This window comes from Helianthus annuus, chromosome 4, assembly GCF_002127325.2.
Source record: "Helianthus annuus cultivar XRQ/B chromosome 4, HanXRQr2.0-SUNRISE, whole genome shotgun sequence".
NCBI lineage: Eukaryota > Viridiplantae > Streptophyta > Magnoliopsida > Asterales > Asteraceae > Helianthus > Helianthus annuus.
Window position 1 is genome coordinate 27,841,915 of NC_035436.2, and position 18,770 is coordinate 27,860,684.

At 37.8% G+C, this 18,770-nt stretch overlaps 2 protein-coding genes across 2 annotated transcripts; both read left to right on the forward strand.

The window, feature by feature from the left end:
- The first annotated feature begins 580 nt into the window (after positions 1 to 580).
- On the forward strand, positions 581 to 1,471 carry LOC110933136 (protein STABILIZED1). Its single transcript, XM_022176374.1, has one exon. It carries the CDS (start codon positions 581 to 583, stop codon positions 1,469 to 1,471), a length of 891 nt encoding a protein of 296 aa, XP_022032066.1.
- A 16,307-nt stretch (positions 1,472 to 17,778) lies between these two features.
- Positions 17,779 to 18,510, forward strand: LOC110933135 (protein STABILIZED1). The gene has a single exon (XM_022176373.1). It carries the CDS (start codon positions 17,779 to 17,781, stop codon positions 18,508 to 18,510), a length of 732 nt encoding a protein of 243 aa, XP_022032065.1.
- Positions 18,511 to 18,770: the final 260 nt, after the last annotated feature.

Sequence of the window (18,770 nt, forward strand, 5' to 3'; positions counted from 1 at the left end):
AGAATTTAATATTGGTTTTATAACTTTTAATCTTATCCATCCATCTTCAAAGATCAATGGTTCTCAATTTGTCCGGTAAACTACTAGGGGCTCCCCATGGTTTATTAAAAGGGAGGGGAGATTTGCTTCTCATCCGGGGGTTCATTTCATTCATTATGCACTCAAAAGTGAAGGTCTTAAAAACTTCATAGAATTCATGATCGACCATTCCATTTGTGCTTTCAGCAAGTAGGCGACGCGAATCTATTTCTATGCTTCAATCGGATACCAGGAAAGTGGTTCTCTGGTTTTCATTTTAGGGTCCTTAATATAATAAATAGATTAAATTCTTATCTATTATAACTATTTTTTCGGTATTCTTTTTTTTTTAAATCATCACATCACCGACTTTGCATGAAACTATATGAAACCTTCTATCCGCATCGTACCATTGCGTTCGATCAACTCCCAAATTAACGAACTAGTAAGTCATATTCACACTCTAGGTTTTATGTCGTTTTAAAATATTGTTATTCTACAATCATCAAACTCCCATTCCAAATTTCAATTCAGATTATAAGTTTCCATATTATTATCAATCATGCAACCACTTGCACCGAAGAATCGATTAAACTTAGTCAATACAAAGCCTCCGTCTAATTGCGTAGCCAGTTTTAGTCGTGGTGCAACCACTCACTCAGATATCGGCCATGCCCGTGTTGCGCCTGACCTTCTTGACTTTGAATCTGTGATGCAGAATATGATGAGGAAGATAAAGAGGCTGATGTTGTTGAAGTCTGTGATTCGAACAAACCCAAAGGGTTGGATTGAAGCTGCGAGATTAGAGGAAGATACTGGAAATATTCGGAAAGCAAGAGAGTTGATAAGAAAAGGTTGTGAAGAATTTCCAAAGAATGAGGATGTATGGATCGAGGCATGTCGGTTGGTGAATCCGGATGAAGCTAAGGGTGTTATAGCAAAGGGTGTTAACGCGATTCCCAGTTCGGTAAAACTTTGGATACAGGCTGCAAGATTGGAACATGATGATTACAATAAACGTAGGGTTTTGAGAATGGGTCTTGAAAAGATACCAGATTCTGTGAGGCTATGGAAAGCACTTGTGGAACTCGCTAATGAGGATGATGCAAAGCGTTTGCTTCAGAGAGCGGTGGAATGTTGCCCGTTGCATGTTGAGTTATGGCTTGCTTTAGCTCGGTTGGAAAAGTATGATGCGGCTAAGAAAGTGTTAAACAAGGCGAGAGAGAAGCTTCCTAAAGAACGAGCAATTTGGATCGCTGAAGCTAAACTGGAAGAAGCTTTTGGAAACACATTTATGGTTGGGAAGGTGATCGAAAAGGGTATTCGGGCTTTACATAGAGAAGGGGTGGAGATTGATCGAGAAGCTTGGATGAAAGAGGCTGAAGCCGCTGAATGGGCTGGTTACGTGTGGACATGTAATGCTATCATTAGTAACACAAAGGGGTTCCATTGAAACTGCTAGAGCAATTAATGGCAAAGCGGCCCAACTTGAGAAGGCTCATGACTGCTGATAAATATTTTGACAGTTTATTTTTCATGTTTTAACTTTTGGGGACCAAAATCTATATGAATATTCCCACAAGATGGTGCAATATCTTGTTGGTAATGTTTTATTTTGAGTAGAAGCTTTGACGAGAAGGTTAGTTTGTCAAATGGTAATGCATGCTTGGAGTTACTAGCGAAGTAGCTGAGCATTGTAGAATTCGTTAATTATTTTCAAACAGTTAATATCAAATTATATAAACAATTACATATCATCCAATATCTGATCCAAGCACTTGTTAAAATCTATAAAAAGACCAATTATTTTTTAAATCAACTCCGTTTTCATTTTTATGCTCACGAGCACAAGTTATTTGAGAAAAAATCACGTTAGATACAATAATAAAAATTAAAAAAAATTGTCTAGGTGTCCATGATTTCATTGGCTGACTTATTAAAAAATTAAAAAAAAAATCAATCTTTCTTATCTCTTTCGGTCTCTCCTCGACGATGTCACTCCATCCACGTACACGCATTTATCGATCACACGACGCACCATCGACTTGATGTGCTATGATTGTGGTGCCTAGGTGACAAGGTAGGATTGGATTCCCTCACATTCACGGACCACAACAAATGGTCTAAACTACAACTTTTAACACCTATTTATTAGGATAACATAATAAACTAGGATTCATATAGACACACGCCTAATAGATAAGATATTGGTTACGTTACATGTCACAACTATGTGAGCACACATTTTTTTTTTCAGCTTCCCTTGTTTCGCTAATTCGTATTCTATTTTTTTTTATTTTAAATTCTAACTAAAAAATTGTAATGACACATAATATTTTAAATCATATTTATAATTCCTGAAAATACTTATTACTAACGATTTTTAACTTAATCTCTCTCTACATCTATGCTATATTATAATGCATAAGAGAGGGGTATTTTAAGATACCCAAAAAATAAGAATTTCTCCCCTCTTTATTTATAAAACCACCCTTAAAATGAGGGTAAATTGGTATTTTAAACACTATTTGTATTATAGTCTCTGATATTATTACACTTAAATCCCTTTATTTTAACAAAATTATGGTTACTTAGTTACACTTCCCCCCCTCCACACAAACTTATAATTCTTTTACATATTATTATTGTCATATCTTATAAACTATACTCTTTAAAAAAAAATCCACAGGTACCAGGTACCATGATGACCTACTCATTTTTGTCGACGTTTCGATAGTTGTCTTGGTCAGTATTGTCGTGCGGATTAAAATGTACAAGTAGATGATGCATTAGTGTACAAATGATTAAAGCAATGTTTGGTCAGTATTGTCATGCAGATTAAAATGAACAATTAGATGATGCATTAGCGTACAAATGTTTGGTCCTATCACATTTCAAATGCTCAAGACCCTCTACATTGTTGTCATTATTATCAATTTAATAATATTCCAACCATTTTCACTCCGATTTTCGTTTAATTAAGATTGTTCACCAATTTGTTCAGGCGACTAGATAAAATTTCAAAACCTTGCACATACAGGTTTGATGTAAGCTTGGTTCGTATTCTGTATGTTTGTGTATTTACTTGGTTAAGTGCACACACTTACATGGGTTAGCAGGTAGTAAATTGACATCAAACAAGCTCACTTGTTTTATCTAATTGGTTATATTAAAATAACGTTTTATTAGTTTCTCCATCTAATAATGTTTTATACCTAATGAACTGGTATGTGGCCGTAATGAAAAAGAGAACCTTTAATAGGCTAAAACACACTTGTTTGAATTAGATGATGTCCCCTAAATAATGTAATAACCTTTTTTTGTCGATTTTAGCAGGTTATTTGCATTGCGATTTTTTAGTCGAAGATCCACATGTGTATGCAAAAAATATTGTTATATGTCCATAATATTTTATTTTAAAGGATAAGCATGTGGAAGAGAAGTGTTGCAGCCCCCGACCCCTACCCTGGGAGCGGGCAGCCTCGAGGACAGTATCAGTGGTATCAGTGTTTATTAATTTGGCAGCGGAAATTAACATTTGGACCGTAGTTAGGAAATAGTTTATCAGAGTTAAACACCAAACTTTTATAATAATAAATTCATGGGAAAAAACCCAAGTTTACATTACAATATGTTTATAGGGATAAATCCTAATTTATTAATATAAAACTTTTTTCTTATTTAGGTAACTTTTATAGCCACTTTTTCAAGTCTCAGTGCTCTCTAGCTGGCTTCTATTTGGCTTTCACATTTTGTTACCTGAAACACGTTTTAAAAAGTTTATCAGCAAGAAATACTGGCGAGTGCATTCCAGTTTAATCAAAACAGGATTTTATATTTTTACAGTATTGAGAGCGATTACAATGTTTATATCTACCCAATTACCACCCACGGTACTGTCAATCCTGACTTGTGATCATGCTACTACTCAGAGTGTAGTAACAAGTAATGTATACAAAACCCCAACTTACCGAGAGTACTTATAGAATACATAGACTCAATCACTCCTAAATATACTTTAAAACAATTAAGGTTTTTTTTTTTTTAAAACAGTTTACAAAAAGTGAATGTACTCACATTGCTATTTTAGACAATACTACTGCTTTCTGGTGACTTCCTGATTATAATCTATTAAAATTAAACAATGCAAACGTGTTAGTAAGATAACCCAATTTACATTAGCTATACCCTCGAGACAGAATTCCAACGACTGAGTCAGGCAGAGCTTTGACATGCGTTACGGAGCTCTAGATCAATCTGGTAGAGTAACTAATACGTAACCGGGGGTTATAATACTTACAACGAGGAAGAGCTTCGCTTTTTAGGGGGTATAATACTCGAGCAATATTACAATATATGTGTCGAGAGAGAAAAGAAATTGAGCGAATGCCCACTGAGGCCGATTGCCTCCATTTATAGGCTGGAAACAGGGGGCCTCGCGGCCTGCGACCCATCCTTCTATCTCTCTCGCGGCCTGCGAGGGACCTAGACTAGGTTTTAGCTTTGGCCAGTCACTAGTGTAGGTTGTCTGTGTGTCGTGCCACATGGCACGCTGTGGTTTCGCCAGGTTATACTTGGTCGCCCCCGCGAAGCAAAGGGTGAACCCTGTCGCGGCTTAATAATATAAAAGTATATTACATATCATCTGATATTTCCAAGCACGTGTTAAAACCGATAACAAGAACAATTATTTTTTTAAATCAACTCCATTTTCATTAAAATTAATGTCGGAATGTTAAGGAAAAAAAACAAGATTGTGTATTTAGTTTGTTTTATGCTCACTAACACAAGTTATTTGAGAAAAATCACATTAGTTCCTACACCAAAATAAAAAAAGGGGCAATTACATGTATCCCTCTACAAACTTCATAAATTACATATTTAACCAACCTAAAAATTAAATTACATATTTCCCCTTACCAAAACATAAAAATATCATATATACCTATTTTTCTTAAAATGGATTAGAGTATGAATATTTTACCCTTTAGTTTACTAATTCATAAAATTCTCAAACCTAGTGAGAGGAATTTTTGAACCAGATTTGTTTTTTTTTTTCATTGTTGAACCATTAAATTCAACTTAGATATGGACAATTTCCAATACTCCATCGTTGAACTGTTGAAGTAATTCAAACGAGAATAAAAAAGCAAACTATCTATCAATTTTAAATTGTTAACAACTCTTCATCTCTCTCACAGATTCCATTTATATAATATTCATTTCAAATAATTCAATATTGATTTATGCATCCATGTCTTTAAAGAACCTACAGATTTTGAAAAGAGAAACCACACATGTTCTCTTCTCCGTTACGGTTATTGTTACGGTTCTGAATACTCTGAATACGATGGTTTATTGCCGTTTATCATCGCCGATTCTCTTCTCCTTGTCGGTTCTTATCACTGCATCTTATTGTCGATTAAGATTGGTTGTTCATTTAACTATCATCGTCTCCAGAGAGGGTGCGAAGAAAGGTTGTAGGTTTTTTATGTTTGGAAGGGTATTTGTGTCATTTTGCTACAAGAAGGGGAAATATGTAATTTAATTTTTAGGTTGGGTAAATATGTAATTAAGATTTAAAATAGGAGGATATATGTAATTAAGATTTAAAATAGGGGGATATATGCAATTTTTGTCTAAGGGTCCATAAATAGATAAGATATTGGTTATGTTACATGTCACAACTTATGTGAGCACACAATTTTTTTTTCAGCTTCCCTTGTTTCGCTAAGTCGTATTCTATTTTTTTTTATTTTTGTAGGTCCGGCTAGGAGGATCTAGTTGCCTAATCCTTGTGTACAAACCAACCCGGTTGTGCGGAATCCAACCGGAAAGGCAAACCGAGATAGAACACGCAAATACACGACACGCAATATTCACCAATTAACACCTTTGTATTAATACGTATGAAAGGTTCAGTTACAAAGCAATGTTTACAAATATATTTTGCAAACTCTCTCAAACTCTCGTGTGTGTGTGTTTGCTCTCTATGTGCTCTCTGTGTTCTCTTGTCTGATATCAGACTATTTATAGCACTACACACTACGAAACAGAAATATCTTGGCGAAACAAGACCAAACTCGATGAAACACATTTGATATTGACGAAACACAGTTGAGGTTGACGAAACAGACTTGTTTCGTCAACTATACACATGTTTCGCCAATGTTGGGCTTGGGCCCAATTGTGTTTCGCCAAAAGTGTGACAAGCCCATGTCTTGATTTGTTTGTTTTAGCCGATTGTTTAGCCCAAAGATCATGTTCACAACCTTTATGTCTTCTTGGCCCGATATTCGATCTTTTACACGACGGAGGAAAGCCGTTGCTAAACCGAATTACGTCGCGTCGAGTCGCGTCCACAAACATGTATCAACAAACTCCCCCTTGGACGCTACTCGCGTGATTCGCCTTTAATGTCTTCTATGCAAAAAGTGAATGTACTCACATTGCTATTTTAGACAATACTACTGCTTTCTGGTGACTTCCTGATTATAATCTATTAAAATTAAACAATGCAAACGTGTTAGTAAGATAACCCAATTTACATTAGCTATACCCTCGAGACAGAATTCCAACGACTGAGTCAGGCAGAGCCTTGACATGCGTTACGGAGCTCTAGATCAATCTGGCAGAGTAACTAATACGTAACCGGGGGTTATAATACTTACTACGAGGCAGAGCTTCGCTTTTTAGGGGGTATAATACTCAAGCAATATTACAATATATGTGTCGAGAGAGAAAAGAAATTGAGCGAATGCCCACTGAGGCCGATTGCCTCCATTTATAGGCTGGAAACAGGGGGCCTCGCGGCCCGTGACCCATCCTTCTATCTCTCTCGCGGCCTGCGAGGGACCTAGACTAGGTTTTAGCTTTGGCCAGTCACGAGTGTAGGTTGTCTGGGTGTCGTGCCACATGGCACGATGTGGTTTCGCAAGGTTATACTTGGTCGCCCCCCGCGAAGCAAAGGGTGAACCCTGTCGCGGCTTAATAATATAAAAGTATATTACATATCATCTGATATTTCCAAACACGTGTTAAAACCGATAACAAGAACAATTATTTTTTTAAATCAACTCCATTTTCATTAAAATTAATGTCGGAATGTTAAGGAAAAAAAGCAAGATTGTGTATTTAGTTTGTTTTATGCTCACTAACACAAGTTATTTGATAAAAATCACATTAGTTCCTACAACAAAATAAAAAAAAGGGCAATTACATGTATCCCTCTACAAACTTCATAAATTACATATTTACCCAACCTAAAAATTAAATTACATATTTCCCCTTACCAAAGCATAAAAATATCATATATACCCATTTTTCTTAAAATGGATTAGAGTATGACTATTTTACCCTTTAATTTACTAATTCATAAAATTCTCAAACCTAGTGAGAGTAATTTTTGAACCAGATTTGTTTTTTTTTCATTGTTGAACCATTAAATTCAACTTAGATATGGACAATTTCCAATACTCCATCGTTGAACTGTTGAAGTAATTCAAACGAGAAAAAAAAAAAGCAAACTATCTATCAATTTTAAATTGTTAACAACTCTTCATCTCTCTCACAGATTCCATTTATATAATATTCATTTCAAATAATTCAATATTGATTTATGCATCCATGTCTTTAAAGAACCTACAGATTTTGAAAAGAGAAACCACACATGTTCTCTTCTCCGTTACGGTTATTGTTACGGTTCTGAATACTCTGAATCAGTGTTGTAAAAGTCGGATTACTCGGCCGAGTACTCGGCGAGTACTCGGTCCTTGGACCCCCTCCGAGGCGACTTCCTCCTAAGCGGTCTCAATTAGTCGGCCTCGGGAGTACTCGGTACCTAGTCGGCCTAGTCGGCGCCTAGTCGGACGTAGTCGGCCTAGTCGGTCTAGGCGGTCAATGTGGTTTGTTGACTTTTAATCGGTCAAAATCGGCATACTCGGCCTTGTACTCTGACTACTCGACCTTGTACTCAGACTAGTCGAACTTGTATTCAGAATATTTGAACTTTAAACATTTTTCATTTTAAATTATACTCAGTTGACATGAATTATGCTTATTTTAACACATAAATAATATATAACAATTAATTTTCTTTATATTTACCATGTCCGCGTACTCCCCGAGTACTCTCCGCGTACTCCGATTACTCCCAACTCCCCAGTCGGCCGACTAGGGACCACCTAGCGACTTTTACAACACTGCTCTGAATACGATGGTTTATTGCCGTTTATCATCGCCGATTCTCTTCTCCTTGTCGGTTCTTATCACTGCATCTTATTGTCGATTAAGATTGGTTGTTCATTTAACTATCATCGTCTCCAGAGAGGGTGGGAAGAAAGGTTGTAGGTTTTTTATGTTTGGAAGGGTATTTGTGTCATTTTGCTACAAGAAGGGGAAATATGTAATTTAATTTTTAGGTTGGGTAAATATGTAATTAAGATTTAAAATAGGAGGATATATGTAATTAAAATTTAAAATAGGGGGATATATGCAATTTTTGTCTAAGGGTCCATAAATAGATAAGATATTGGTTATGTTACATGTCACAACTTATGTGAGCACACAATTTTTTTTTTTCAGCTTCCTTTGTTTCGCTAAGTCGTATTCTATTTTTTTTTTATTTTTGTAGGTCCGGCTAGGAGGATCTAGTCGCCTAATCCTTGTGTACAAACCAACCCGGTTGTGCGGAATCCAACCGGAAAGGCAAACCGAGATAGAACACGCAAATACACGACACGCAATATTCACCGATTAACACCTCAGTATTAATACGTATGAAAGGTTCAGTTACAAAGCAATGTTTACAAATATATTTTGCAAACTCTCTCAAACTCTCGTGTGTGTGTGTTTGCTCTCTGTGTGCTCTCTGTGTTCTCTTGTATGATATCAGACTATTTATAGCACTACACACTACGAAACAGAACTATCTTGGCGAAACAAGACCAAACTCGATGAAACACATTTGATATTGACGAAACACAGTTGAGGTTGACGAAACAGACTTGTTTCGTCAACTATACACATGTTTCGCCAATGTTGGGCTTGGGCCCAAGTGTGTTTCGCCAAAAGTGTGACAAGCCCATGTCTTGATTTGTTTGTTTTAGCCGATTGTTTAGCCCAAAGATCATGTTCACAACCTTTATGTCTTCTTGGCCCGATATTCGATCTTTTACACGACGGAGGAAAGCCGTTGCTAAACCGAATTACATCGCGTCGAGTCGCGTCCATAAACATGTATCCACAAACTCCCCCTTGGACGCTACTCGCGTGATTCGCCTTTAATGTCTTCTATGTCGGAGGATCTTCAAAGTCTTCACGTCTTGAAAGCAGAAAGTGTATCAACAAACTACCCGTTTCATGTAGGAAGTGTGTTGACAAACTCTCCCTTAACATAAGCTCTCCCTTGAGTTATGCTCGTGAATGACTTGATCATTAGTACTTGAGATCCTTGTGGTGTTGATGATGGTCAGCGGCAACTCGATCATCTTCATCATTTGAGTGCCTTCACGTCGTGTCTTCATTCCGAAGCTTGTCATCAACTATGTTCTCCTTGCCTTTAGAATCTGCACATGCAAGAAATCTAAACGCGTAATGAGAACAACTGCTTGGAATATAGTTAGTATAAACAAATGACACACGTATGACCATGTTTCAATCAAACACCGTCCGACAGTTTGAAAGTTTAACAAATTTGTTAATTTTAGTTTTCAACTTTCAAAACTTGCAAATTTCGACCGTTTATGAAGATTTAGTCAATTCGGTTTTGGTTCAGGTTTCAGGTAACGAAGACTCGAGATCCAACATCGTACGATCGAAAATAAGATAGAAATAAAATCTTTTTGTCTTTTATAAAGTTTATATTAAAACACACCTAAAATCTTTTTGGTATTTTTGAATATTTTGAAATGTAAAGACTGAAAGCAGTAAATAAATATTTACAGACATTCTTTTTGCGAGTTTCGAGGGTAAGAGAATCATATCAGTGTACGGTCATACCAAGACGCTCTCGTTGTTCAGTTCGTTAACATTAAGATAAGCATCCTATAACAATTATCGGTATTGTTGTCCACATAAGCTCAACTTATAAGATGTAATCATTGCGAGGGGATACGTTAAGGTATGATTTATACTTACCGACCGGTGTTCATCCACATCACGACACATTCCCGTATCAAGGTATGCACGAGGGTTCATCTTACCGGTGAGTATACCGATTATCATCTGTTATCTGTTTGACCGTATATGATGTGAGATTCTCACTTATTTTGATTTGAAAACAAGCCCTATGTGATAGAATCACTTATTGATGAGGAACTTGATTTTCATATGCATGAGGGCACAGGAGCAAGTCCGTGAACAGGTCAGTACTTTCGTACAGCAGAGAGACGAACTTGACTCCCGGATAAATGTGATATTTTATCACTTATTTGTTTGGACATGTGATTGTTTATCACTTATTGAGGTCGAATGCAATATGTACACGTATGTATAGTATCATGGAAGATCTAGACTTGCGTCCCCGTTATTTTTCGGTAAAAGATACAACCATGATACCCAGATGATAAGCAGCATAAAGACCGAATATCTCAGAACCTCGGCAATCTCTCAAACGAAATTTCGTTACTAAGACCATATGCCAATGAATGGTTCCCACCTGGTCTTCAGTCGATTTAAGATTTATATCACCCTGCACACTTTCAAATGATTGTGAGCCTACCAATACATCTTATATAGAGCTGCTTATCGTTTTTCATTTAAGGTTTAAAGAGGTTTGGATAGACCACTGATGTACTATCATTTTCTCTTTTGCTCGCCAGGAAACTCATTTTTGTTTTTCTATTGTTTTTGTGTTTTTGAAATTTTTTGATGTTTTTGGATTTTCAAGTTTGGATTTACTCCCCCTAAAATCAACAAACTAAGATAAAATTTAAAAGACACAAAGAGATGAACAAAAATGATTTTCTGATGTTGGTTTAACTCATGTTTTACCTCAATGCCGTTAATCAAAATTAATTTTAATCAGAAATGATTTATCGAATTTTGGAACAATGAGTTGGCACGTCGGTAAGCGGTGCGGACCATGACAACATTGACGAGTTTCATAGTGAAACAATCACGTGTAAGGTGATATTCGAGATCAACGTGTCAGGCCAAAAAGTGCTGTACGAGATGATATAGTTCATAAAGCAGCTTAAACATCGACAAGTATAGGAGAGATTAGAAATTCAAAACCGTATCCTGCAACTGCTTCGTGCATTGCAAGGAACCTGAGTGCTCTCCAAAACTGGATATCCACCCGGTGTGGACTTCAAAGCCGATTTTTGTAGCTACTGAGAAATCTCTTCACAGCAACAAGATCAAACACCTCCGGGTCTGGCTGGTCTTCCATATTGCACTAGCGAAGGTCTTTGTCTTTCTCTTTCAGAAGTGGTGTGCGGATGTTCAATCCACGCCAAGGCATCTGCACACATTTCATTGTATTCTTTCCTGAGGACCCGATCAAAAACCACAACAACCAAATTTTGGCACATTTTTCATCTGGTCGAATTTTGCAACTTCATTCAACCACATTCTTTCACCAACATATTCTTCTTCCTTTCTTTTTCTCTCTCTCTCCATCAATGGCAACAACATTCTCCTAGATGTAACAATAGTTCGGAGCCTTATGTCCCCGATCTTGTGCATGGACGCTCCACTATCAACAATCCTAAGACTATCAATAGTTCCTCCTGGAACATCCTGCACACTCATTCAGAGATTAGTTGGAGAGGGGGACCCAAGCCATTGTGGTCTTGGGTCTTCCATTTTCATCAACAACAATAACTTCTATTCTTTGATGATTCGTAAATTGTGATGGTCCCCCTGATTCGACAACCGTTTTTGGTTTCCAGGTCTGTTTTGTTTTACCAGTGTTATTCTTTAAAATCTTAACTTCATGGTTGTCTGAAGTTTTTAAATTGTCTGGTTTGACAGAAACAGATGTTTTGTTAACCACATCGGTTTTAATCGCCTTTTCAATTTCCTTGACCTGTTGGCGTTTCTGTTTCTTCTCCCTTTCTTTTACAAGACGGGGATCTTGTTTTACAGAAACAGATCGCTTACGGTCAGTTTGGTCACTGGGAACACCAACTTTGCCTTTTAGTTTATGAAGATATGGACAATTTCGAATTACATGTCCAATTGTACCACATTCAAAACATGATCTTCGTTCAACAAACCCCGAAGTATCATGTGATCGTCTTGCTGATGATGATGAACTTTGTGATCCCGAGGTACTAGGTTTCGAACTGTTTGATTCATTTCTTTTCAACACAGTTGCTTTCTTAACAAAATCCAAGTTAGATTTGTTTTCAAACGTTTCAATCCTGTCCGTTCCCTTTGATTTCACAAAGTTCACATTCCTGTTCTTCTTTTGATTCGGCTTCTTTTGACCTTGAGCCGGTAATTTTCCTTTTTGCTTAGTGTGATTTTGTTGTTTTTGCACTGTTGGTAATTTCTTATTGCCAAATTGTTTTCGAACTTCGGCCTTTGGAATAGGAGGACATTGTGTTACTGTAACACGTGATCCTGTCTTTCCCAAAAACTTACTTGTCGAATTTTCAAAGACTTTACTGATTAAAGATTGATTTACATTCTTAATAGGAAAATATTTGTCAGAATAGATTTTATCATCACCAACAAGAGTGTACAGCAAATTCACACTCTTCGACTCGTTTACAGACGAGGACTTGATTGCAACAGTCTTAGCGGGTTTTGCAGGAGGATCACATAGAATATGATTCTCAAGAGGTATGTCCTCTTCTTTGATTTCCGCATCAGACTTTGCTGGGTTAATATCATCGGATTCATCATCAGAAGAATCAGCATCCTCAATAATAACTGGAGGATCCTGATTCAGTTCAGCAGAAGACACACATGCATCTGCTGACACATCTGAATCGGATGATACTTCTTTCTTGTATCCGAGTCCTGTTGCAAATTCCTTGATGTCTAAAGGAACAAATGGTTCAAAGAAAGTTCTATCCTCCTCGTCAGGCATGGCATCATAATTGTGTCTCACTGGTGGTGGACATTTCTTGTAACCTATGCATGTGACATCCCGTTTCTCTTTCTGAACGTCGATGATGTGATCCAACACATAGCTAGAGCTCAAATAACTGTCTAGCTTGAGCTGGATCGCCTCACTTTCCGTTTTCACACAAGCCATTTCTTTTTGCATAATCTCAAGGCGAGTTATATACAAATTAATGTCAGTTTGTTTTCTGGAAACCATTTTAGTTAATTCGGTTTTATCTTTCTTTAATTTCTCAATTATCGATTTAAACTCCTTTTCATGGTTTTCATAAAACATGTTGGCTTCAGTGCACTTTGAAAGATCCACGGTCAACTTCTGGTTGTGGATAAACGTCACATCATATTTTTCTTGCAAAGCCTCGTGTTTGCTTTGCAACTCACACCACTTATCATTCAATGCAACATGTTTGTCATGCAAATCAAACAAACTAGCTTGTAAAGCATCATGTTTGCCTTGCAACTCAGACATGTTTGCCTAAAAATCAGCATATTTAACACGCAAACTATCACACTTATCACAATTAACAGCAGTGGGTTCATCGACACATACCTGACTTGATGAACTGTCGACATTCGCCATAAAGGCTGAATGGAGAGAAGACGAAGAATAAGCAGCTTGATCCACCAAAATAGATCTTCTGTTTGTTCCTGCTACAGCTTCCTCCAAAAGCTCATCAATATCTGCATCAATATCTGCATCAGCTGACGCACTAGACGTCTCACCCACATAATCATCGCCTGAACTCGAGGATTCTTCATCTGAACTCCTACTATAACCAGAAGAGTCTTCATCCTCAGAAGATTCACCACCATTGGCGAAAGATTCTCCACCACTGGTGTGAATTAAATCCTTCACAACTTCAGCAAAACAGGCTGTTCCATCTGGAGCATCACCACTCAACTGGATTGACCAATCACAACCTTCATCTACTTGAACCACAAGTGCCTGGTTGGCATTTGATGGTCCTGCTTGGCTTTGGTTGTTGACAGGTATCAAGGTACGCTCATTGTTCCTGTTCTGGTTCTGCTGATTGCCTTGATTTCTGAAGGGATTCTGGTTCCCATGCTGTGCTGGCCTTGTACATTCCCTTTTGAAGTGACCCCGTTTACCACAGTTAAAGCACTTCACTGCCTGTTTATCGAACCCATACTTGGTGTCTTTCTTGCTCTCCAAGCTGGTTCTGCCCGTTCTCTCCCTGAAATCCTTTGCCCTCCTCACAGCACTAGCAAAGGCCCACTTGATGTCGATCAAGTCCATCTCTTCTTTGTCAATCTGCTGATAGTCTTCCTGTGTCAGATTAATGTTCGCAATCTGACCTTCCACTAACCCACAATACGCGCTCACTAAGGTGTTAAGCAGCTCCATGTGTTCCTTTGCTACTTCCACACTGACCTTTGAAAAGCTTGAAGTGTCGAGCCGTACTGTATTTGGCTTAGATTGCTGACCAGCAGATGATGTACTTCCATAACATGCCTGTTGTTGAGCAGGAAGTGGATTCCCATACAAGTCTGTGGCGGGAGCTGGCTTAACAGGAACTTGTATCTGATTGCCATACAAATCGGTGCTTGTGACAAACGCCGTTTGAAGTGGAGTATGTGAACCGAGTCTTGCAGATGAAGGACTGGAAGTTCCATAATACATCTCAGGATTGCATGGCACAATGGATTTTGCAGAAGAAGTACTTGAAGTTCCATAATACATTTCAGGATTTTGTGGCACTGGAACTCTTTTTGCCTTTAAGGTTTCCTCCTGATCTTTGTTTTCCAAGAGCTGAACAAAGTCATTGATGTGTGTTGTAGCCAAGACTCCATTATACTTCAGAATTTCCAAGAAACTATTCCACTGAGGTGGCAATGCATCTGCAAACTTTTTCACTACCTCTGGAGGAGTGGTTACTACCCCAAAATTACCCAACTCAGTAAGCAAATGATAAAACCGACTTGTCATGTCTCCCAAAGATTCCTTTTCCATACATGTGAAACTGTCAAATTCTTTCTTGAGTAAGTCGTGTCGCAATTGGCGAGTTGCTTCATTTCCTACCCCTCTAGTCTTCAACGCGTCCCACAATTTCTTTGTCGTCTTGAAACTGACGAATTGATGGTAAATATCTTTGCTTAATGCCTGAGTAAGAATAGCATAAGCCTTCTTTTCCAGATCACACGTCTTCTTTTGATCTTCAGGAAGATCGGCAAACGTAGCAGCAGATGAAGCGGCAACCTCTATCTCTTGATCGAAATCTGTGGTGAAACGTAACCACAATTCTGTATTTTGCCCAAGCACGTATGTGTTGAACCTCTCTGCCCATCCTGGATATTCATTTAAGTGCATCAACTTTGGAGGTCGATTCAAACTTCCGGTTTCGCTTTCGCTCAATAAGATACTTTGAATGCTCGGAGTTTGATTTGATACTAATGCCCATTGACCGGTAGATATGGCATTGGCTTGTGAAGATGTCGATACGGGAGATTCGGCCCATGAGGGAGATAAACTTGTATTTCTATACTTTCCCTTATCCGGAGCCGTAGTACCCCACCATGAGGGAGATGAACTTGTATTTCTATACTTTCCCCCATCCGGAGCCGGAGTACCCCACCATGAGGGAGATGAACTTGTATTTCTATACTTTCCCCCATCCGGAGCCGGAGTACCCCACCAACTTGGATTCATGTTTGGTATAGAAAACCGAATACCTGAAAATCACACTCAGATCAAACAGTTAAATCACACTTACAAACCTTCTGTTAAAATAAACAAGTGTTTCGACGAAATAGATCTGGACAATACGCGTCGACGAAACAGGCCCAAGATATTCTAAGGCCCAATGATAATAATTGGCGAAACAAGTCTTTTAATTCAAATCGGCGAAACCAAGAACTCAAAACATTGCGACGGAACAGGCTTTTGCTTTGGGCTCCCTTTGTCGACGAAATTGATGTTAAATAGAGCCCAGTTAGTAAGCCCACTTTAAAAATGACGAAACATAATTCCTAATGTTGTTGGCGAAACAGGAAAAGTCCTTTTGGGCTTTTAATGTGACAAAACAAGTTTACTATAGGCCCACTTTACTAGTCGACGAAACAAGTTTTTATAACTTGGGCCTATTAGTTTGACGAAACAAAAGTTGTTTAAAGGCCCAAATGAGGTTGACGAAACATAATTCCTTTCGTCGAATGTGTTTTGATGAAATGAATTGTGTTTCATCGGATGCGTGTTTTGTCGAAAAAGGTGACTGAGGGGTTGGTAAACTTTTTGACTTTATCCTCTACTGACACACAGGAACTGCTTTCGGCTAGACCTTATCTGTTCTGACACAAGATACAACCTTTTCAACACATTCCCATACCCATCATACCAACCGGTAAAGTATGTAATATTATAATTATAATTCTATTACAAATTCCAACACAAACAACTTTCACATCTAATCTTCAAGGATCAAAAAGTGTAGAACTTGAAGAACACTTTGAATGTCACAAGAACACAATGAATTTTCCGGTGACCTCACAAATTTCCGAAACCCGGTTTTGCTTGAAACTTCACTAAAAATCAACTTCTAATATGTGAACATGAAAGAAAAAGTGATTTTTATAAGAACTTCCAACAAAACAACAAGATTTAAAACCGATTAACAATGTTTTTCAGAAAAATATAAACTTTTCAAAACCCGAAAAACAAACAAGAACACCTCGGTTTTAACAAGGAGAAGAGTTAAGGCTCTGATACCACTTGTAGGTCCGGCTAGGAGGATCTAGTCGCCTAATCTTTGTGTACAAACCAACCCGGTTGTGCGGAATCCAACCGGAAAGGCAAACCGAGATAGAACACGCAAATACACGACACGCAATATTCACCGATTAACACCTCTGTATTAATACGTATGAAAGGTTCAGTTACAAAGCAATGTTTACAAATATATTTTGCAAACTCTCCCAAACTCTCGTGTGTGTGTGTTTGCTCTCTATGTGCTCTCTGTGTTCTCTTGTCTGATATCAGACTATTTATAGCACTACACACTACGAAACAGAACTATCTTGGCGAAACAAGACCAAACTCGATGAAACACATTTGATATTGACGAAACACAGTTGAGGTTGACGAAACAGACTTGTTTCGTCAACTATACACACGTTTCGCCAATGTTGGGCTTGGGCCCAAGTGTGTTTCGCCAAAAGTGTGACAAGCCCATGTCTTGATTTGTTTGTTTTAGCCGATTGTTTAGCCCAAAGATCATGCTCACAGCCTTTATGTCTTTTTGGCCCGATATTCGACCTTTTACACGACGGAGGAAAGCCGTTGCTAAACCGAATTACGTCGCGTCGAGTCGCGTCCACAAACATGTATCAACAATTTTAAAAATTTAATTAAAAAATTGTAACGCCACATAATATTTTAAATCATATTTATAATTCCTAAAAACACTCATTACTAACGATTTTTAACTTAATCTCTCACTACATATAATATATAATATAATAAATAGATTAAATTCTTATCTGTTATAACTATTTTTTCGGTATTCTTTTTTTTTTAAATCATCACATCACCGACTTTGCATGAAACTATATGAATCCTTCTATCCGCATGATACCATTGCATTCGATCAACTTCCACATTAACGAACTAGTAAGTCATATTCACACTCTAGGTTTTATATCATTTTAAAAATATTGTTCTTCTACAATATGATGAAGAAGATAAAGAGGCTGATGTTGTTGAAGTCTGTGATTCGAACAAATCCAAAGGGTTGGATTGAAGCTGTGAGATTAGAGGAAGATACGGGAAATATTCGGAAAGCAAGAGAGTTGATAAGAAAAGGTTGTGAAGAATTTCCAAAGAATGAGGATGTATGGATCGAGGCATGTCGGTTGGTGAATCCGGATGAAGCTAAGGGTGTTATAGCAAAGGGTGTTAATGCGATTCCCAATTCAGTAAAACTTTGGATACAGGCTGCAAGATTGGAACATGATGATTACAATAAACGTAGGGTTTTGAGATTGGGTCTTGAAAAGATACCAGATTCTGTGAGGCTATGGAAAGCACTTGTGGAACTTGCTAATGAGGATGATGCAAAGCGTTTGCTTCAGCGAGCGGTGGAATGTTGCCCGTTGCATGTTGAGTTATGGCTTGCTTTAGCTCGGTTGGAAAAGTATGATGCGGCTAAGAAAGTGTTAAACAAGGCGAGAGAGAAGCTTCCTAAAGAACGAGCGATTTGGATCGCTGAAGCTAAACTGGAAGAAGCTTTCGGAAACACATTTATGGTTGGGAAGGTAATAGAAAGGGGTATTCGGGCTTTACATAGAGAAGGGGTGGAGATTGATCGAGAAGCTTGGATGAAAGAGGCTGAAGCTGCTGAATGGGCTGGTTACGTGTGGACATGTAATGCTATCATTCGTAACACAAAGGGGTTCCGTTGAAACTGCTAGAGCAATTTATGGCAAAGCGGCCCAAGTGCTCAACTTGAGAAGGCTCATGACTGATAAATATTTTGACAGTTTATTTTTCATGTTTTCACTTTTGGGGACCAAAATCTATATGAATATTTTGTAAAGGGTTTGTGTTTATGATCATCTTTCAAGATTCGTTCCCTCTCTACTTTCTGCTTGAATGATTTCGTATTTAAACTACAGATTTGATATCATATTGCCAATTATATTGAACTTCATAGTTTAAACAT

Coding starts and splice junctions, on each gene's coding strand:
- LOC110933136 (XM_022176374.1), top strand. CDS start 581: ATGCAACCACTTGCACCGAAGAATCGATTAAACTTAGTCAATACAAAG.
- LOC110933135 (XM_022176373.1), top strand. CDS start 17,779: ATGATGAAGAAGATAAAGAGGCTGATGTTGTTGAAGTCTGTGATTCGA.